General features: G+C 35.7%; 2 protein-coding genes across 2 annotated transcripts in view; one reads left to right on the top strand and one right to left on the bottom strand.

Moving 5' to 3' along the window:
- Positions 1-15,579, top strand: part of LOC117317393 (protein OS-9-like) — a 21,195-nt gene extending 5,616 nt beyond the window's left edge. The window contains exons 6-16 of the mRNA XM_033872208.1: positions 309-510; positions 982-1,095; positions 2,063-2,431; positions 2,565-2,760; positions 2,921-3,012; positions 3,543-3,676; positions 5,793-5,916; positions 6,932-7,066; positions 8,362-8,517; positions 9,178-9,293; positions 10,299-15,579. Coding sequence (XP_033728099.1) covers positions 309-510; positions 982-1,095; positions 2,063-2,431; positions 2,565-2,760; positions 2,921-3,012; positions 3,543-3,676; positions 5,793-5,916; positions 6,932-7,066; positions 8,362-8,517; positions 9,178-9,293; positions 10,299-10,400 — 1,740 coding nt within the window. The 3' untranslated portion in view covers positions 10,401-15,579. The remainder of the gene's footprint in view (positions 1-308; positions 511-981; positions 1,096-2,062; positions 2,432-2,564; positions 2,761-2,920; positions 3,013-3,542; positions 3,677-5,792; positions 5,917-6,931; positions 7,067-8,361; positions 8,518-9,177; positions 9,294-10,298) is intronic.
- On the bottom strand, positions 15,575-23,466 carry LOC117317404. Its single transcript, XM_033872218.1, has 4 exons — positions 22,526-23,466; positions 17,097-17,258; positions 16,590-16,760; positions 15,575-15,943 (listed from the first exon to the last, which is right to left on the bottom strand). Exons 1-4 carry the CDS (start codon positions 22,791-22,793, stop codon positions 15,714-15,716), a joined length of 831 nt encoding a protein of 276 aa, XP_033728109.1. The 5' UTR covers positions 22,794-23,466; the 3' UTR covers positions 15,575-15,713.

The following is a 23,466-nucleotide window of genomic DNA, read 5'->3' as shown; positions in this document are numbered from 1 at the left end:
TTTAAAAGCATTATTGGACAAAGGAAATCTAATGTTGTATAAACGGAGGGTATGGGTCCCTTGGGGCTGGAGAGATGGAGTCTAATAGGGGAAATGTTGCAAAATAGAAAAAAAAACAACTTTAAACCATTGTTGGAAGATGCAGCAAATAAAGGTAGAAAAATAATTAAAATATAGCTTGAAACATTTTTGCCATGATTACTAAAATATCCAGGTGAGGAATGCAGGCCCTCATGGGCCTCTTGTTATGATTTGCAATTCATCGGATGCATGGAGTTCAAATTGTTTGATGTTTTGTGATGTTACAGTTTGTATGCGAGGAAGGAGCTGGAGATTCAATTGCTCGTATTGATGAGCCAGAGACGTGTGGATATATACTGACTGTCCACACGACCAAGATCTGCCACCACCCGTACCTGAAACCTCCCACCAAAAATACACCTGTTCCTATCACCTGTCAACCACTTCTCTCCGAAACACAATTCATAGAGTACAAACAGCATCAACTTGGTACAGTCTACAGAATCAAATTTTTTATAAATTTTCTGCTATTTTAACTTGGTATTCAACTTTTGGTTTGACTTACATGTATATTTAGATTATGGAAAATGAATCCCAAGAAAAAAGTGTTAAGTGTTATATATACAAGCTGTGATATTTCTCTCCTGAGTCATATTTCATATAGATAGATCACATTTAAAATGAAGGAAACTGGGTACTGGTAGTACATGTACTACACTGTTATTTATATACATGTATGAAATGTGTTGCAAGAAAATTTGTCTTTTGTGCTGCTGATTATATTCAAACAGCTCCCTGCAAAGTGTTAAGCTAACTATTTTCATGGAATGTATAAGATACCAAACTGTGGCCTTTATTGTTTTAAATTTATCAGGAAACAAATTATTTCTCAAAGTTAAATTATATTTTCAAGTGATTTTTGTAAATACACATGTTTGAAATTTATTCTTTATTTTATAGAGCAACAGAGACTCGAAGAAGAGAGAGAAAGAAAACGAGAACAGGAAAAACAAGCAAAATTAAAAAAACAAAAGCTTCAGCAGGAACACCTAGCAAAGTTAAAAGAACAATCTGGTAAACTGATAGACTTATATTGTACTGATATATATCATGGAGTCGGTATACTGTCTCAGGATTGGCATATTAGGAACACTCTTAGGAAAGGCCTACTCCCTCAGTACTAGTATATGCTCTCTTACCAGGAAACCTCTTAGGAAAGGCCTACTCCCTCAGTACTAGTATATGCTCTCTTACCAGGAACACTCTTAGGAAAGGCCTACTCCCTCAGTACTAGTATATGCTCTCTTAAGACTGGTATACCAGGAACTCTCCTAGGACTGGCATAGTCCATTATTACTGGCATATACTGTCTCTGAACTGGCCCACTCTCTAGGACTGGCACACTGGGAATTCTGTTAGAATTGGGATACCCTTAATGTCTAAGGATTGTCCTATTGTCTCCGGACTGGCATACATACTATGCTTTGGACTTGCATACATTCTTACAGCTGACATACCTATCTGGGACTGACATACCTAGTAGTGGATTACACTCTCACTTTTTCTAATTTACAGAAAAATTCTTCACTAAGATGTCTCTAAGATTTCATATTCCTGTTATTAGATCATTAAAGTAAAGAAAATATCATACATAGAACAAATAAATATCACAAAATGGTTGGCGCCATGATCCTTCTTGGATCTCTTACTTCAATTTCACAATGTTATGGACTTTCAACTTTTTCAGCATCAATACTCACTTTTGAAGTCTTTTGGGGTAAGGTTTTGGAAGACTTCTAATTTTAATTTTTAATGCACATTTTTAAGAAGTGAGGAAGGAGAGAGGAGCAGTAAAGGAGTGTGTATCATTTTGTATTATTATAGAGTGGGCGATGACTACGATTTTACTAATCTCATTTGAGTGTTCTGATAAGCTTATCAGATATTATTGTACGAACTATCATTTATTTAATGATCTATATCATTTTCATTGCAACACCAATTAAATGAATTTTTGTTCAAATGATTTCCTTTTTTGCAGATAAATCATCTATACAAAAAATGTTAAAATCTGATATTGAGTGGAAAGATGAAAATTCTCAAAGACATAGGACAACGACAGCAACAGACCCAAAGATCAGGCAAACAGATAATGATGTAGCTGGGCTAACAGATCCTCAGACAGTAGCAGGGCCATCAGATGGTAATATGGCTGGGCTAACAGAAAATGAGGATTTGGGGCCGACTGAAACTGAGACATCAGGGCCAACAGACATACAAACCGAGATAGAAAATGAGTTTGATAAGGATCTAGAGGATTTCATGGAATCATCAATTGGTGACAATAAACAGCTTCAAACACTTCTCAAATCTTCCCTTAATGAAAACTTGAAGAAATACATGGAGGAAGGTAAGTGGTTTAGCTTCACTCTACTAGAGACTTACCTCCCCTTCTTTCATATTCCAACCAAGTTAAACATGATTTGTTTGTGATCTACAAGAGGTTTGTGATTACCTCATTGTTTGACTGACTTGTTTGACAGAGGGCGACACCGGTCTGAAGATGAAGCCACACAGTGTTAAGATAATACGCAACATGGACGAACTAAAAGAGGCAGTGCAAAAAGCTCAGGAGGATGCTGATGCTTATCTTAAATCTCATTTAGAGGAGGAGGATGACAAAGATGTGGGCACAAGTAGTGGCACAGCCTTAGAGGACGAGTCTCTTCAAGATAAAAAGTAAGGTCATGGGTGTATTCATCATGGGTGTATTCATTGTAAAACTTCATTTAAGACAAAGCAATCAATAGACATTTGCTTTAAAAACAGTTTTTAAATAAAGAAACATTAGAGATATTGATAGATATTGAAGTTTGCAAATTTTCTTTTTTGTTTTCAGATTAAATTTGAAGAAAATGGATATTATGACACAGGCACTTGATGAAGATTTAGATGAAACGGAATTGGACATGATAAAAGAATTTAACAAAGGTAAAGCTATAGAAGAAAGTAGAATATACCAGTTGAGACCTGTTTTCAGGAATTGCTCCTTATTTGTTGTAAATGTAAAGAATAAGAACAATTACTGGAGGCTATTGATGGTGTTCTAATAGATCTAGGTATGATGGTACCCCTTTTTCAAGGCCTAAGTCTGACGGTATCCATTGTTTAGGGTCTAAGTATGATGGAATCCATTGTTCAGAGTCTAAGTGTGATAATATACAATGTAAATTGTTTAGGGCCTAGGTTTGATTGTATCCATTGTTCAGAGCCTAAGTGTGATAGTACACATTTTTAAGAGCCTATTTGTCTGATGGTATTCATAGTTCAGGGCCTAAGTGTGATAGTACACATTTTTAAGAGCCTATGTATGATGGTATCCATTGTTCAGAGCCTAAGTGTGATAGTACACATTTTTAAGAGCCTATTTGTCTGATGGTATCCATTGTTCAGGGCCTAAGGGGGAACACACTTTGTCTTAGTTTTAAGTTATGTTCATGATGAAGTTGTTTCTTTTCCAGATTTAGAAGAAATGGATGCATTAAAGATATCGCAATATAAAGATTTTTTCAGAAAAAATAAAAATAGATTTCTTTCAATGAAGAAGAGAATTCAAGAAAGCATGATGCGAGAATTCGACAATATCATCAATGAGGTAAGAACAATAATTTACTGTAATGTCAGTGTAATGTAAAAAAAAAAAATAAAGTGGAGCTGACTGAAGGTTATAACCTGAGGTTTTGTGTATGAGGCTGTGGGGTGTGTACCGTGTGTCATATAGATAGTGTTACCCCTATTTCCCTCCTCTTGTTTCCAGTCCAGCTTTTTCCTGCGCCATACTTAAATTAGGCTTATTTACCGATACAGGATCTATTCACCCTCTTCACCGAACTCAAAATCATAATGGTTAAATATTTTACAGAGTTATCTCGGACCTATAATATAAAGGAGTTCCTGGTTCTCACAATATTAATCTTATAATTCACAGACAAACAAGTTCTTTTGAATATCTAGTCTTACATTTTGTGGAAATATTTCATTGGCTATCTCTTATTCCCTGTCTTTGTGATTGATCTTTCCGCATCTTGATGAAATTCTTGCAAAGTTATAAACATTTGTTTTTTTAGCTCACCTGCCCGAAGGGCAAGTGAGCTTATGCCATGGTGCGGCGTCCGTCGTCCGTCCGTCCGTCCGTCCGGCCGTCCGGCGTCAACTTTTTCATTTAAACAACTTCTTCTCAATAACCAAGAGGCCCAGGAACTTCATATTGGGCCTGTAGCATACTGGGGTGAAGGGCTACCAAGTTTGATCAAATAATTGACCTTGACCTTCATTCAAGGTCACATGGGTCAAATAGGCTATAATCTTCAAACGACTTCTTCTCAATAACCAAGAGGTCCAGGGACTTGATATTGGGTCTGTAGCATGCTGGGATGAAGGGCTACTAAGTTTGTTAAAATAAATGACTGTGACCTTCATTCAAGGTCACATTTGTCAAATAGGCTATAATCTTCAAACGACTTCTTCTCAATAACCAAGATGCCAAGGGACTTGATATTGAGCCTGTAGCTTGCTGGGGTGAAGGACTACCAAGTTTGTTCAAATAAATGACCTTGACCTTCATTCAAGGTCACACTGGTCAAATAGGCTATAATCTTCAAACGACTTCTTCTCAATAACCAAGAGGCCCAGGAACTTGATATTGGGCCTGTAGCATGTTTGGGTGAAGGGCTACAAAGTTTGTTCAAATAAATGACCTTGACCTTCATTCAAGGTCACATTGGTCAAATAGGCTATAATCTTCAAACAACTTCTTCTCAATAACCAAGAGGCCCAGGGACTTGATATTGGGCCTGTAGCATGCTGGGGTGAGGGGCTACCAAGTTTGTTCAAATAAATGACCTTGACCTTCATTCAAGGTCACATGGGTCAAATAGGCTATAATCTTCAAACAACTTCTTCTCAATAACCAAGAGGCCCAGGGACTTGATATTTGGCCTGTAGCATGCTTGGGTGAAGGGCTACAAAGTTTGTTCAAATGAATGACCCTTGACCTACATTTAAGGTCACAGGGGTGAAATCGTCTTAAATCTGTAAAAAATAATTTTGCGATAGCCAAGAGCCTCCTAGACCAGATATTAGGCCAATAAAATGCTGGAATGAAGGACTAGAAAATTTATTAATATGAATAAACCTAGCTTACTATGATAATCAGCATAGTATCTGTAGAAATGACCTCAATCAACTTCAAAGTTGCTGTAGAGCCAGGTGAGCGATACAGGCCCATTGGGCCTCTTGTTTAAACATCACAATCATGTCCCCTCTTCCTCTTCTGTAGCTCAGAGTTGGTAATTTGAGTTTCAGCATTTGATCTGGCTATGCTTCAAATCATTGTTATAACTGTAGCAACTTTCATCTCTTTTGAATTTGAAAGGTCATGGATTAGAAAACCACAAATTGTTTTCATTTTTCTGGTTCCAAAGGCCAAGGTCAAGGACTGAATCAGACACTATTAATAGAAATTTGATTTCTTGACAAATTTTGATCAAGCTACAAAAGTTATTCCATGAGATAACCAGGAATGTGTGTACGTTTTAGGAATTCAAGCTAAGGTCATCTTTAGAATCCATAGATAAAGTGTATCGATCATTGTTGCTCAAAGTATGCACATTCTTTTATATATAATTATATCTAAAGACATTTCCCATTTAGATAAAGGGAAGGCCCAACTCATCCCTATGAATTCTAGACGACGTTTTAACTATTTACAGGCTGGTGAGGAGCTGGGGATGACAGATGAGGAGCTCAACACAGATCTAGATAGATCAGAAACATTTCAACACATGTCAAAAGTTCTCAATAAATTACTGGATAAATTGGATAAAACTGAAAAAGGTGAGTGATAAAAGAAAAAAGTGGGATCATATAAATCTATCAAATTGTTATTTGAAATGTTACATCCAAACAAAAGCAAACCCAAGTTCAAAACTTAGTGGGCTCATACATGTAAGTGGTGTGCAGCACATTGAGTATGGATACTGGAAAGTGTGCTCGATGATGAGAAATTTATATTAGCTTTTATACAATGTAATTCTAAAGACTTTTTTTCCAATCACAACATACCCAAGTGTCACCAGTAAATGAGTGCTTCTTTAATTGGCCAACTAGTTTTGCCTCTTTATGTGAGGTTTAATCAGGTCAATATCGCATTTTGATTCTACCCCTTAAGTACTAAAAATGGGGCTCACATTATATTATGACTTCATAGATAGCGGTAATGACTGACAATGCCAAAGGGAGGTAATCCATTGTCTCCAGTATTTCAATACACGATTGCTATAATATATTAAATCTTTACATTAAAGAAATGATCACTTGTAAAGTAACTTGAAGAAAATAACCCATACATAGAAAACAGACCGATTGAGGACAGCAGAAAATATACTTTATACCTGATCCTGCATTAATATATCAAACCAAACAATTGCAATTAATAGAAATTTTATCGGACAAGCATTTTAAAAGACATGATATTTATAATATGGCTGTCTTGATTGTAACATCTTTAGATAATGGCTTATCTGCCCTTGACAATTGTTTACGTTCCTATATGATATGTACCTTCTTCTCTGTTCTTTCATTCTTTTTTTTCTGTGCTTCATTTTCCTCTCTTTGTTTCTCATTGACATGCATCTTTATATTGCCCTGATTGTTGGTGTCTCCTTGACATTCATCTTCATGTGAGCTAGACTGTGTATCTCCTTAATATTCATCCTTATATGACCCTTGCTGTTTCGGAGGATGCTAAATTCCATATAAAAATATTTTCTGTATGTCTTTCATTACAATAGTCAGTATACAAACTTCTGTACATGTATTTGATTTCAGTTAAAACTAATGCTATTTTCAGATATAAGGAAAGTTGACAAGGAAATAAGCATGTTAAAAGAAAAATCTCATCATTCTGGAGAAGACATTGATGAGACAACAGATCAGAATGATAATGAAGTTTTAGTGTCAGGCGATTTGAAAAACGAAGCCAAAGGTAATTTTTATGGAAAATGGGCAGCTATTTCAAGCATTGACTGTAAATCACTTTTGTTTCGCGAGTACTTAATTTCACGAACTCACCTCATTCGACTTATTCGCGAATACACTGTACATAATTTCGCGAATTCTGACCTCAAAATGACTTTAAATTTGCAAATGACGTTAACAGGTCGGCGATATTTCCATGTTGGTAGCCATTTTGTTTATAAAAGTCATGTGATGGTACAAGAAATATCATGTGATAGCGATGTCTGTCTATACTGAATTGTATGCACGTACCTGTATATGCCTCTAGGCTATATACAAGTGTCACGCCCGTTCATATATAGTTTTTCTGCATTATTTCACCGACATGACCACGCCACAGATCTCCAATTAAAAAAATAGTAACGAAAGATAATTTGCCGGTCCCAATTACGGAAACAGTGAACAAACATGTAGAATCAAGCGATGTTAAGTACGACATACAAGTAAGCTGACATAAACAACAGCGCGGGTAATTAATAAAGTACGACATCTTCCGGGTGACCATCCCGGATCCTTGGGACCGGACCTACTGTGCTTAAATTAGCTAAATGAGGTATTTTAGTCCGAGTTCAACTACAATATTATTGTTCAGCGGGTTTTTTTTGTGTGTGAAATTTTGGTGTTTTGTGATATAAAATTACCCTCTGATATAAGTATATAATCTATCATTCTATTATCGCTTAAATGGCGATGTCTGTTCACCAACTAAAGATTACGATAGATTCAAAATTGGACGCCACTTATTCTTGTCATTCTTATATAAATATTCATGAGGGATTTGAATTCGCGTTCGACTCTCCTCGCGAATTAATGCGAAAATAAATCCCAAGCGAAATATTAGTGATTTACAGTTTATGTTGCTATTCCCAGCTACTGATTAATTATATAAATAAGTGACCAATAACGCAGTAGCTGTCCAGTAAGTTTATGCTTTGTATACTTATTTGACAAATAAAGGTAACTTATTAAACAGCTAGATGATGTAAGTTATTAGTCACTTAATCGATGGAAACTGCTACTCATGTCACGATAGTGTTAATACCATGATATGGGTATCTGTTTACACTTCAATTTTTAATCGGTATCTGTATCATCAATACATTTTGTACATTTTCTTATCAAGTTACTATCAAAGTGAATGATTGATACTCCAAAAACACCCAATATGTTTTTATCAATACATTGTTATTTTACAAACTCTGTCTATAGGTATCAATTTGAATATTTTTTTTATAGATTTTATGAATATTTTATGGATTGCAGGACCTGTTCAATCTAAAGATGATAGGGTAAAAATAAGGGTTACAAAAGTGACCAAAATGGATCATGGAGCTCTACAGGCCAAACAAACAACCGAAACTGACAAACTGGAACAGGAAGTGAAGGAGGGACTGGAGGAAGCTGGTCTGGACCTTGGAGGTAAAGTCGGATATTCTGATCCTTAAAACAGGCACCTGTGTAGAGGTAGAATTGTATTATCATATGGACATTGGATCTGTGTGTTGTTGTCTGTTGTGTTGGCTGTACATGTATCCGTGTGTTGTTGTCTGTTGTGTTGGCTGTACATGTATCCGTGTGTTGTTGTCTGTTGTGTTGGCTGTACATGTATCTGTGTGTTGTTGTCTGTTGTGATGGCTGTACATGTATCTGTGTGTTGTTGTCTGTTGTGTTGGCTGTACATGTACCCGTGTGTTGTTGTCTGTTGTGTTGGCTGTACATGTACCCGTGTGTTGTTGTCTGTTGTGTTGTCTGTACATGTATCTGTTTGTTGTTGTCTGTTGTGTTGGCTGTACATGTATCCGTGTGTTGTTGTCTGTTGTGATGGCTGTACATGTATCTGTGTGTTGTTGTCTGTTGTGTTGGCTGTACATGTATCTGTGTGTTGTTGTCTGTTGTGATGGCTGTACATGTATCTGTGTGTTGTTGTCTGTTGTGATGGCTGTATATGTATCCATGTTTTGTAATGTGTTGTGTTAGTTATACAATATCATTCTTTTGATTTCAATTTTTGCCAGTACAATTTAAGTGTTTCTCAGTTTTGTTATTATGATTTTAAATCTTTGCTAATTTGTTCAACAGGTGGGAAGATCCAGGTGAAAATAATAACAGCAGGTTACCAAGGAGATGAGGACAGTGTACATGTACTCTCTGATGAAGAGTCTAAAAGTTTTAAAAATATGATAGTCTCTATATTGGTATGTATTACAGAAGAGCCATTAGATGTCATCTTAAAAGCTTCTTCTTTCAAAGTGGTCAATATAATATAACAAATCCCTCGCTAGCCCCCAAGCTTTATTAAGTTGTCAGTAATAGCAATGTTTGTTATAGGACCATAACACCATTTGGTACTAGTAACAATTATTTACATCTAGTATAATGACAAGGATTTCATTAATGAGCTTTGATATTTTAATGAAAGCTATAGGTATTAATCTTTAGTATTTGTTACCTGTATGTAAAGCTATATATAGGTATTGATCTTTAGTATTTGTTACCTGTATGCAAAGCTGTATATAGGTATTGATCTATTTGTTACCTGTATCCAAAGCTGTATATAGGTATTGATCTATTTGTTACCTGTATGTAAAGCTATATATAGGTATTGATCTTTAGTATTTGTTACCTGTATGTAAAGCTGTATATAGGTATTGATATATTTGTTACCTGTATCCAAAGCTGTATACCTGTATCCAAAGCTATATGTAGGTATTGATCTATTTGTTACCTGTATCCAAAGCTGTATATAGGTATTGATATATTTGTTACCTGTATCCAAAGCTATATGTAGGTATTGATATATTTGTTACCTGTATCCAAAGCTATATATAGGTATTGATATATTTGTTACCTGTATCCAAAGCTATATATAGGTATTGATATATTTGTTACCTGTATCCAAAGCTGTATATAGGTATTGATATATTTGTTACCTGTATGCAAAGCTGTATATAGGTATTGATATATTTGTTACCTGTATCCAAAGCTGTATATAGGTATTGATCTATTTGTTCCCTGTATCCAAAGCTATATTAGCACTTGATCCTGAATCATTGCTTTATTGTGCTTATTTAAGTGAATCTCTTTCGATCATGATCAGTGTAATTATAGATCATATTAGAACAGGATGATGGTTTTTAAAGCCAAGCTGATTAAAGTCAAAGTTTGTAAGGCAGACTGACATGTTTTTTGTACCTCCACAGGAAGGAGACAGTGAAGCAGCCCGGGAGGAACAGCATCATCATTCAATGGAACAAAATTATAATTTTGTTTGGGGACAGGATAAGAAAAAAGAAAAACACTAGTAAGCCTTAATTAAAAGTGTTTGTCTTGTTACGTTTCTAGTCAAATCATGTAAATTGCCATCACACTCATTCACAAAAGGTTACATCATGATCATTTACAGAAATTTTACCCAAGTACTATACAGTCAAACAAGTGTCATGACCTTCTGAAGGAGGCAATAAAAAAGGTCACATACGACAGTTGGTCTCTTTATCCAGGTCCAAGATAATAATGAATAATATTGGAAGGAAAATATACAGGCACTAGAGAGATAGACTAAGGCCGGTTGGACTGTATTGTGAGAAAAATAGATATCAATTTTAATTGGTGTTAATTGATAATGTGTAATACCGGTAGATGGCACACTGGTTGTGACTTACATAAAAGTAGTGATAACAGTGTTTTAAAGCCGATTGTTTTATACACCATCTAGATCACAGCTGTGGAGGTAATTCAAAACCTTGGATCATTATAAGCATCAAATAGTTTTCTTGAAGAATGCTACAACATTAAGGAATTATGTTGCTGTATGATCACTATATAAATTATACACTATACAAAAATGTACTATATAAGAAATAATGACAATTGTGATAGAATGATATTTTTCACAAATTATGATTGGCTGAAATTAGGCCACATGACTCCTTCAAAGCGATAAAAACAATTATTATATTGACCTCTTGTGCTTAAAAAAAGTTTGTTAAAAAACTTATTATCCCAGTGATTTTGAATTACTTCCCTTGGCATTGTCCCATAATGTCCAATATCTTAAACACAGTTACAACAAAGACATCTGTAGACAAGCAATATGTCTCTGAAATTTGGAGTGATTATATGATTTATAAATTAATTTCTTAACTTTTTGATGTTTTACTCTTTGGATTGTGTGGTATTTAACTATCATTTGCAACTGTTTCTTGTTGTAACTTTTTAGTGAATGTTCATGTGCACTCAATATATTAAAATTGGAATTACAATAATGTATATATATGAATAAAAGTCATTGTCTTTTGTTTACAGTCAGTACATGGTTTTATAATTAACCCGAGAAAAGACATGTATTAACCTTGTCAAAGGCTAAAATTGTAATCAAGGTGATAGAGGTGTGATCATTTACACTAATAGTGCATTTATGATTTGTCAGCTACTCTATGTACAATCTAAAAGTTTTGAAGGAAAACAAATTTTTGGGGGAGCTAAAAAGAATATCTAAAAAAAACAAAAAAAAACATCAGTTCACGACATTATGAAAAACACTAGTTGGGACTAAGACATCGAAAAACATTGTACCTAGACCCATTCAAAAATACCCAACCTAGCCCCATCCTTGATCTCTGGACACCATGCAAATGCTGAGAAAGTACTGTACCAAGCTCCATCTTAACTCTCTTGACATCAAATGCTGAGAAAATATTGTAGCTAGCCCCATTCTTAATCTCTGAACACCAAATGCTGAGAAAATACTGTATCTAGCCCCATACTTAATCTCAGGACACCAAATCTGTTACAGTACCTAGACTTGTCCTTAATGACATAAAAACCCTTGATGCAACTTGCATAAATACAGAGATGGTTAGAAGAATATGTCTTTTTAACGTATACATGTTGGTGAGCAATAATATGATAAGCACGGTAAGATTTGATCACTGATTTGTATTTACCTTTGTGTTAAAGTGGTGATAATAGTTTGTTAACTGTTACAATTATTTAGTTACATTCAAATAGGAACATCTAAAGACAGGTGAAGACCACTGAAAACAACAAGGTCTGCAGCAATAAGTGAGTTTTAATATATGTGGAATTGGCCTACGTCATTTCCACTGTTGGTATAGTGATGTATAACTTGTAACATTTGTCTGACACGCCTGGCTTCCATCTACCTGTTTGTTACTTATACACACTGTCATAAGTTGATCCAGTTCAATGTAAAATATGTGTGGCCATTCAACCAAAAGATAAACATAGGGTTTTGCACAATTACAAATGTATGTGGAGGTACTCATTCTATAAACTTTGGGAAAGGAAAAATGGTTAAAGGTCACCATGTATATAAAAATCATTTATTTTTGTTAAAATGAACGTGAATATTAAAAAAAAAAAAAGTTGCAATTTGTGTATCTGATATTGGTCAATTCATGGATAGGAAACGCATCTGCACAACATCATAAAGTGAAAACATGTTTTTGTAAGATAGTTCAATCTATCATCCAATACACCTGTTTTACAGTTCATGGGATAAATGAAATAATTTGTGAATAAGATTATGCTATGCTCTTTTTATAAATTTGTATACTGATTGAAAATTTTATGTAGAATAAATATCACATCACGCTCTGTAACAGAATTCACCAGTATCTAGCTTCATTTATAGTTGATGATTCAACCAGTTAGAATTTACAACTGTAATACTACATCAGATACATGGATAATAGATCTGATGTAGATATTTTTATATTGTACATTTTTGTTATTATGGAACGAAATATGATGGAAAGGTTGTTACATTGTTGTCAGGGTAGATTTAGAGTAACAATGAGGGCAAAAGCAAAACTACGCCAAAAGTATTGTTTGATACAATATATACTGTACATGGTATTGTTTTTGTTTGGTATGTATAGTTGTATACGTGTTTCACTTTAATGATAGTTATTGAACATTCCTCATTTAGTAAGTTTTCCTATGTGATATAATTCTTGATCATGATTGACACTCAACAGAAATTTTTGTAGATCTGATATTTAAAAAAAAATACAGCAAAATTCCAGGCTGATAATGCACTTTTAGCCTTTTTGTACCACCGAAGGTCTTACCTGATTTAGAGACTCAATTTCTTAGTTTACTATCTTAATATGTATCTTTGTATTTTTATATAATTTTATCCTGTGTATGTTTGTGATGAGATCACTCATCCCTAGTGGGAGCGTGATGAATACTGTATGTCTGCACGCAGGTGTTTGTTAGAAATCAGCGTGCTTTGACAAACAGTGATGCAAATATTGGCATATTATTGTTTTGTGATATTTGAAAAATGTGGTTTACTATATGGTGTTTGTATTTATTCTTAATTTAAGCTACAAATGGTTTTAACCAATTCCAGACACTCTGAAGTTTCTTGATCTTGAGTCCATAAGTTTCCTGATCATCCATCATTTCGTGGATTATATGTTTATCGTCGTTGTTACCATTTACAAATGATTTAAGACGTGTTGATTATAGTAATTTTTATCACATGATGCATACCTGCTGTATCATAAAAATGTTATGTAATTAACTTGTTGATTTTACCATGGAAATGTGTGCTGATGTGGTATAAGCGAGTGGTATATAGAAGGGATAAGTGTTTGTTTATAATCTAGTCATTTTGCATATTTATATCCGGTTATCAAATTTAACTTGAACATTTTATTTGATTTTTCAATTGCTGCTCTGAGGAACAGTTTCTAGGAATCCTCATATTCAAAATATATTATGGTAAAATGTTGAATATTGAAATTTCTAATCTGAAGTTATGTGCTACAAAGGTTGAATATGAGCGGTTATATATATGCAATATAACATTAATATTACAATGTGATTTCCTCTCTATGACTTTATGTATTTTCAGATTGTGGATTTATACGCAAAGCATTTAAAAAAAAATGTACTGTACTCTTTTTGCTTTGGCAAGGCAATGAATTATTTAGTCTAGGAGAATGACAGAAATTGAAGAAATCCTCAGCTTTTCAGAGTAATATATTAATGTGTATAGTAGTACTGACGAGTGGTTTATATGCATAACTGTCGATCTTATAGGCATTGTTTTATGACAGCCTTACATGTTTAAATGTAAATTCGAGAAATCACATCAGGCATTGCTTTCTTGGTGTGTTTATGTCAAATGTGATTAATTGAAATAGAAATGGGAGGCGATAGCGTTAAATGACTTCTCAATAACAAAGAGGCCCAGCGACCTCACATTAAGCTTGTAGCATGTTAGGGTGAAGAGATACCAAGTTTGCTCTAATGAACGACTTTGACCTACATTCAAGACCACATGGGTCAACTTTGCTAAAATCTAAAAACGTCATCAATAACCAAGAAGCCCAGGGACCAGATGTAGTGCGATTAGCATGCCGTGGTAAATTGCTCCTATGAGGGCTGATTGATAAGTTGTGAGCCTGGTATTGAAGGAGGTATTCAAGGATGTTCTTTTTAAGTCATACTGTTCTCTGTCTATGTTACCCAAGGACTGGTCTCGTGTAATTAGTTTATATCGACGAGGTAGCACCCTAAATTAAACAGGACAAGCGGCTTTTGCAGAATGGACAAAATCGTTAGGGTGAAAGAGTCTGTCATTGCCATAGCTGCCATTCACGGTTGTGGCTTTAAATTGATTGAGCATCCGCCTTATTCACCTGATCTTGCTCGATCATCTATTTCCAAACCTGAAAAAAGCTATTTCAGGCACCCTAACCCTAAGCCTAACAAGCAGTGGATGACTTTCTGAACAGCTAAGAAAGGAGTTCTATGAAGGTGGCATTGAGGCCCTTATTTAAAACACCACTGGCAGACGTATATAGATACCGAAGGGGTTATGTTGTTCAAATCCTTCTCTTCAATAAGAACCTCACACCTTATCAATCAGCCCTCGTAAGTTTGCTCAAATGTGCTAAAATCTTTAAACAACGTCTTCCCATTATTCAAGAGGCCAAGGGACCTGATACTAGACCTGTGGCATGTTGACGGAAGTGCTACCAGATTTGTCAAAATGAATGACCTTGAGCTACTTTCAAGGCCACAGTGGTCAAACGTTCGTAAATATCCAAACGTCATCTCGGTAACCAAAAGGCCTTCAAGCTTTATGTTGGGAACATTACATGCGTGGAAGAAGCGCTACACGATTTGCGTAAATGAATAACATTAACTTATACAACTGTATCAAGGGTCATAGGGGTCAAATTTGTTTAAGACAGTTGAACAAGTTCTGAAAGCTCAAAAGGCTTAGAGTGATGACATTTGACCACTGATATACAATGTATGTATGCTGAGACGAATGGATGCCAACCCAGGGTATTGATATTCAAATGAATGGCATGAATATATTTTTCAAGGAAATTGAAGTCAAAGATGTTTAACCTTAAATCCTTTTCTCGGATTAAGTTAGCGATACAGATCCATTGGGTATCTGGATTAAAAATAAAATGTCTCGGAACTATGTACAGTATTGTGTTATTTCTTGAAAAATGTTTGTTACATGTAAATTTTAAACATGTTAAGAATCATCGCACGTGTAAGTATTTCAAATACCCATCTTTCGATAGATACATGTTGTATATCGATAAGGGATTTCGTCATGTCCTGTATGTCCTTAAGACATTTCTGATATCCACTCGACACATCGGACATGGGCGGTTAAGAAGTGTGTTGGCACAATCTAAGCAACAACTCTCGTGTCCACACGGTATAAAAGCTGCGTTCACATGGTTATCGAGGCATATACAGCACTGCTCAACTGGAGGAGCGGTGGGTATCGTTGTTTCGGACGGTCCGCAGTTGTCCTGCTCGTCTGGCCGATTGTCAACTGCAAAGTAATTACGACAGGTCAATATGCATGTATACAAAGCATGGCATTTGAAATAATGTGTATTTTAAAGTCATTGATAAATATTTGTGTCTTGCCGTGGCAAATAACCCAAGTGAGACTTAAACGTTTTATGCACGCATAATTTAATCAATAGTATGATATGGTGGTGTTCAGCCGTCGGTTGTTTGTCATTGAAATCCTTGAATAAGTACAAGGCGTTCCGGAAGGGTAAGCATTTTCTGCTTCACCAATGACACCGGTCATGTAAATCCGGTGAGGTCACGAACAATGGTGGAAGCAACAAATCCACAAGGTGTATTAACAACCACAATGTATCAAACACACCTGACTTCATATCGCTCAAGGGACTATTTTAAAAAAAAAAGATCATGATGTTGACGATGATTCTTATACATGGTTTTCATCTTACGGATATTACAACCCTTTTTCTGAAATTTTGTTGGCTGGTCATTTGATTTAAACGTTCCAAGTGTAACAGAACTTTTGGAGCAAAGTGGAAATGGGAGCCTGAGCCTTCAGGGGCGGAAAGGTGTGGTTCAGTTCGGGGATTGGAGGTCAAGTCTCGTCCATACTATTTAATTAAACAAATCTCAATACGAGTAGAATTGTAAGTGGTACCCGCCTGTAGATCTATTGCGTTGGTTTGTGGCAGAAGTAGCGGTTCCTGCTATCACAAATATAATACCGGCCATCGTAGTAATACCGTAGGAACCATGAAGGGATGCTCCGGAGTGCCAGTCGTCCTTCCCGAACATTGACCCATAAACCGTGGCACCTAGCAGTAGGAACACACCTGTCAAAACGCATTACAATACAGTTTAGTTGTTAAGGCTTGTAGCGTGGTGTATTCGCTTCCAAACAGAAAGACATTTCACAAAGATCTGTGGTATAGCAACGGAGTTGAAAGGAATGATGGAGCGGGGAATTCGGTTTTAACACACAAGTATAAGTTAAATGTTTCTTTCTTGAAATAAAATGATATATCATTTAAGGTTTAGTAGAAAAACTTCATGTAGTACTTGGGACATTAAAGATCTGATGGCAGTGGAAGTGTCGGAGATTTCGGTTAGTCGAATGCGTGAAAAGATGATGGTCGTTTGTCGCACCGAACCTCCATACGTGTACGTACCAGATATGTATGAAGCGATGTAGCAGGTGCGCTGGAGGTAAAGTAATTTTATTCTGCTCACTGTATTGGTGTCCACCATAGAGCATATGTAGATCGTTACTATGGCAACTGATGACGATATTATCCCAAAGCTTAAAATCGCCCTCGTAAAGTCTATCCATGCTGTAACATAAACGACCTGATTAGATATAAAACACCAGTAGCTGTAGTAAATTGTGTTCCCGTGTGGGTTAAATTGACGTTTTGCGTAATTAATATTACAGTGTATTAAAACGAAAAAAGAAGATCTATCTCGTGGTCAGACCTCACCAACGAAAACAATATCAATTCAGACATTTAATACGGTTCCCATTCTTATGTGTTTACGTGAAACGCTAGCGAAAGTTTTAGCCTTTTGATGTCAGCAGCGGCATATGTGAGCGTGAATATCATGAAAGTGTCGGAATCCCTCAAAAAATCGCTGGTACATTTTAGATAAAGCCGACCCCTCCTTGATTAGCAAAACAATACTGACTGAAGGAACGATACGGCTTATTATGTTTAAAATTTCATAGGATGGAAATATAGCTATTCAAATCGCCTTTCGTCAATGGTCAGTGGTCCGTTCGCGTGGCGTCCGACTGTTGTCCATTTATAAACTATCAAATTGAAATATATTTCTCAAACTTGATGTGTAGGTTGGCCTTGGTCTTTAGCTGCACCATTTCAATGTTTGCCTTATCGTAAAAACAAGATGGCTGACAGACTGCCATCTCAAAGTTCGACTGTTGAAGATTGTTATCGCCATTTCCTGAGAAGTACTGGAAGGGTATTTCTTAAACTTGATGTGCAGATATCCCTTTTTGCCTAGTTGTGCCCATTTGATTTTGAGTCTGATTGGGGAAACAAAATACCGGAAACATATTTCTCAAATTTTATGCATGTATACAGGTTTCTCTTGGCCCGTAAATGTGCCTTTTTTTATAAGAAATGTTTCGCAGACAGCCATCATATTTTCACTCTTAAAGTTCGTTATCGTTATTTCTTGGGAAATGCTGGAAGGATATTTCCCAAACTTCATGTCATGTAGGTCCCGATTTGGGAAACAATATGGCCGACGACAGCTATCTTGGATTTTGACACTTCCCTTGATCCCTACTTCATTTCTTAGATTTGATTTGAGTAGATTCCTCATGTTATCAAATATGTATATTGATATTGAATTGTAAAGAAGGAAAGTACATTTGTAAAACCCTTTTATATACCAAAAAACTAACAGCACAATATCTCCTTCCGCAAAATGTTTTAAGACAGATAAATAGAAAAGGCGTTAAAATCATACAAAATGACCTGTTTTATCATTGAGTATTTCGATTTTTTTTCTGCGCAAATTAATACGCTTGCTTCCAGGGTTGGTGCAAGGGGAGGTAACTCGTACACATGTTGGTCGATGCAACATTGGAAATTCTTTTTTTTGGGTTGGCCCTCAAGCGTCAAATACTGTTTTTAGTCTCGGATTTTTCATTGGCAATCGATATATGAAATCTCCGATTGTATTGTCATTTGATACTTTAAATGAAAGCAGAATACTCCTGATAGGTTCTTTCGTCGTTTCAAAAAAATCATAACGTTTATTGAACTCCGATATGATATGTAAACCCAATCAAGATTCTAATTGTTTGAAGAGAAATGTTCAAACAGTAGGGGAAACGTTTTATGGCCGTTGAAGGCTATATCGGAATGTGTACTGTGTTCAGAGGAGACTTTTGTATCTACCATTCCTTAGGTCAGGTAAAACACAACATCACCAGTCTATAGGAAACGTTTGTATCTACCATTCCTTAGGTCAAGTTAAACACAACATCACCAGTCTATAGGAAACTTTTGTATCTACCATTCCTAAGGTCAAGTTAAACACAACATCACCAGTCTATAGGAAACTTTTGTATCTACCATTCCTTAAGTCAAGTTAAACACAACATCACCAGTCTATAGGAAACGTTTGTATCTACCATTCCTTAGGTCAAGTTAAACAAACATCACCAGTCTATAGGAAACTTTTGTATCTACCATTCCTTAGGTCAAGTTAAACAAACATCACCAGTATATAGGAAACTTTTGTATCTACCATTCCTTAGGTCAAGTTAAACACAACATCACCAGTCTTTAGGAAACTTTTGTATCTACCATTCCTTCGGTCAAGTTAAACACAATCATCACCAGTCTATAGGAAACTTCTGTATCTACCATTCCTTAGGTCAAATAAAACACAACATCACCAGTCTTGAGGAAACTTTTGTATCTACCATTCCATAGGTCAAGTTAAACACAGCATCACCAGTCTATAGGAAACTTGTATCTACCATTCCTTAGGTCAAGTTTAACACAACATCACCAGTCTATAGGAAACATTTGTATCTGTCATTCCTTAGGTCAAGTTAAACACAATCATCACCAGACTATAGGAAACGTTTGTATCTACCATTCCTAAGGTCAAGTTAAACAAACATCACCAGTCTATAGGAAACTTCTGTATCTACCATTCCTAAGGTCAAGTTAAACAAACATCACCAGTCTATAGGAAACTTCTGTATCTACCATTCCTAAGGTCAAGTTAAACACAATTATCACCAGTCTATAGGAAACTTTTGTATCTACCATTCCTTAGGTCAAGTTAAACACAATTATCACCAGTCTATAGGAAACTTTTGTATCTACCATTCCTTAGGTCATTAGGAAACTTTTGTATCTACCATTCCTAAGGTCAAGTTAAACACAATTATCACCAGTCTATAGGAAACTTTTGTATCTACCATTCCTTAAGTCAAGTAAAACACAACCATCACCAGTCTATAGGAAACTTTTGTATCTACCATTCCTTAAGTCAAGTTAAACACAACATCACCAGTCTATAGGAAACGTTTGTATCTACCATTCCTTAGGTCATTAGGAAACTTTTGTATCTACCATTCCTAAGGTCAAGTTAAACACAATTATCACCAGTCTATAGGAAACTTTTGTATCTACCATTCCTTAGGTCATTAGGAAACTTTTGTATCTACCATTCCTTAGGTCAAGTTAAACACAATCATCACCAGTCTATAGGAAACTTTTGTATCTACCATTCCTTAGGTCAAGTTAAACACAACATCACCAGTCTATATGAGACTTTTGTATCTACCATTCCTCAGGTCAAGTAAAACACAACATCACCAGTCTTATAGGAAACTTTTGTATCTACCATTCCTTGGGTCAAGTTAAACACAACATCGCCAGTCTATAGGAAACTTTTGTATCTACCATTCCTTAGGTCAAGTTAAACACAACATCACCAGTCTATAGGAAACGTTTGTATCTACCATTCCTTAGGTCAAGTAAACAATCATCACCAGTCTATAGGAAACTTTTGTATCGATACCATTCCTTAGGTCAAGTTAAACACAACATCACCAGTCTATAGGAAACTTTTGTGTAGATACCATTCCTTAGGTCAAATAAAACAATCATCACCAGCCTATAGGAAACTTTTGTGTAGATACCATTCCATAGGTCAAATGAAACACAACATCACCAGTCTGTAGGAAACTTTTGTATCTACCATTCCTTGGGTCAAGTAAACAATCATCACCAGTCTATAGGAAACTTTTGTATCTACCATTCCTTAGGTCATGTTAAACACAACATCACCAGTCTATAGGAAACATTTGTATCTACCATTCCTTAGGTCAAGTTAAACACAACATCACCAGTCTATAGGAAACTTTTGTATCTGTCATTCCTTAGGTCAAGTTAAACACAACATCACCAGTCTATAGGAAACGTTTGTATCTACCATTCCTTAGGTCAAGTTAAACACAACATCACCAGTCTATAGGAAACGTTTGTATCTACCATTCCTTAGGTCAAGTTAAACACAACATCACCAGTCTATAGGAAACTTTTGTATCTACCATTCCTAAGGTCAAGTTAAACACAACATCACCAGTCTTTAGGAAACTTTTGTATCTACCATTCCTTAGGTCAAGTTAAACACAACATCACCAGTCTTTAGGAAATTTTTGTATCTACCATTCCTTGGGTCAAGTTAAACACAATCATCACCAGTCTATAGGAAACGTTTGTATCGATACCATTCCTTAGGTCAAGTTAAACACAACATCACCAGTCTATAGGAAACTTTTGTATCTACCATTCCTTAGGTCAAGTTAAACACAACATCACCAGTCTATAGGAAACTTTTGTATCTACCATTCCTTGGGTCAAGTTAAACACAACATCACCAGTCTATAGGAAACTTTTGTATCTACCATTCCTTAGGTCAAGTTAAACACAACCATCACCAGTCTATAGGAAACCTTTGTATCTACCATTCCTTGGGTCAAGTTAAACACAACATCACCAGTCTATAGGAAACTTTTGTATCTACCATTCCTTAGGTCTAGTAAAACACAACCATCACCAGTCTATGTATACTGTGTTCGTTAAAATGAAAGGGTTGGGATTCTACATGTAAGGTAAACCGAGGACAACATAACTTATATTTACATTTCATTGTCGACATGAACATATGATAGTAAAATGAATATTAAAACTTTCAACAATAGGGCTTGAGATTAACAAACTAACAAATTAATGGGATCTGTGAAGATCACTTAACATTATTGAAACAATAAGTCAATTGTCGTGGGATATTTAACGACGGTTTTTACCGAGACCACAATGATTTCAATATATTGATATAGGATAGGGGTAGATACACGTTTTGGAGCGAGATTTGGATTTTATGTTGTACCAGTGTTGACAAGTTACGTTTATAGAGATTTGGATTTTATGTTGTACCAGTGTGGACAGAGTACGTTTATAGAGATTTGGATTTTATGTTGTACCAGTGTGGACAAGTTACGTTTATAGAGATTTGGATTTTATGTTGTACCAGTGTGGACAAGTTACGTTTATAGAGATTTGGATTTTATGTTGTACCAGTGTGGACAAGTTACGTTTATAGAGATTTGGATTTTATGTTGTACCAGTGTTGACAGAGTACGTTTATAGAGATTTGGATTTTATGTTGTACCAGTGTTGACAAGTTACGTTTATAGAGATTTGGATTTTATGTTGTACCAGTGTGGACAAGTTACGTTTATAGAGATTTGGATTTTATGTTGTACCAGTGTTGACAGGTTACGTTTATAAAGTATGTTCATGTTGTATTACTGTACCGTTTTAATAAGATTTGATATTTTGAGTCTAAAAAACCCCAGTTTAGTTCAGGTGACGTTCCAATAGTTATATCAGATAGGATAGATTATATATAATTAGTCGCACTATCTATTGTGTTATAAGCTATGGTGATAATTTATGTACGTAACAAGCGAAGAGGGAAATTACTGTAGGACTATATGTCATTATTAATTAATTATATTGTTCTTATAACAAACGTTAATTTTTACCTGGTACCCCATCAACTTTGTGATCGCTCAGGTATGAGTTAAGACTCTGGCAGCACGTGAAAATACCGGAACCGGCGCAATGGTTGAACAGTCCTTGTCTGCCAATTGAACTCTGGCCTGTACGAGAAGTGTAGACCCAGCCATTTGTAGAGAATCCGACGATGAATAGTAGATATGCAAGGTTGATAAGGACAAAGGCGATTTTGATTAGACGAGGCGTTGACGAAAAACACTCAACAGCACGAATGGCCGCCTCTGTTTTGGACATTCCGGATAACTCAACAGGAACTTTGATTACTGACTATGCCAGTAGTGTATTACAAAAAGACACAATAGTGTGTATAAGACACGACACTGTGATCCATATATATCTCTACACAGAATTATGACATGATTGGTTTTCAGGGAATTCCAGTCTTGTTTTATCGTGTCTCGACCTAACTATGTAGCGATGTATTAGACGGTGTGCACATAGCGTGAAGAATTACCACATTTATCACAGTAATATCACTGCTTAGAAATGAAGCACATTGAGTTCACGTAGTTAAGTTTACAATATCTGTCCTTAGCTGATTGTAATCCTGATGGACCGTACATTAACTACTGAAGGGTAGACTGCTTATCCTTTTCATGATTTGAATAGAAACGTCGGTAGGGAATTATTATATTGGTTACTTCGTGGTTAATTAACACGATCTATGTGGACATTCCTACGGAATATGTACCGTTAATATAACCCAAGTGATCCATGTTTCCATACTGATGGTAGAGTTGAATGTTCTGTTGTACATTAAGGATAGTCACACTAGGAACGAAATCATTCGCACAAGGTGACAACCCTGAGTTGTGGCACGTCCTATATTAATCATTTCGTGAACTCGATCGGTCCATTATGTAAGACAGTATTTTTGTCTTGTTTTGTTACATGGAGCACTCGTACA

This window comes from Pecten maximus, chromosome 2 (genome assembly GCF_902652985.1).
Source record: "Pecten maximus chromosome 2, xPecMax1.1, whole genome shotgun sequence".
In the NCBI taxonomy this organism is placed as follows: domain Eukaryota; kingdom Metazoa; phylum Mollusca; class Bivalvia; order Pectinida; family Pectinidae; genus Pecten; species Pecten maximus.
The sequence above is the reverse complement of the archived record's forward strand: the minus strand, read 5'-3'. Positions and strand labels throughout refer to the sequence as shown.

Excerpts from the sequence above, each read along its gene's own strand:
- LOC117317404 (XM_033872218.1), bottom strand. The coding sequence starts at position 22,793 with ATGTCCAAAACAGAGGCGGCCATTCGTGCTGTTGAGTGTTTTTCGTCA. Across the intron at positions 17,259-22,525 it reads CAAAGTTGATGGGGTACCAG|CATGGATAGACTTTACGAGG; the intron begins GTAAAAATTAAC and ends TTTATGTTACAG. Across the intron at positions 15,944-16,589 it reads CCAACGCAATAGATCTACAG|TTGACAATCGGCCAGACGAG; the intron begins GCGGGTACCACT and ends ATTACTTTGCAG.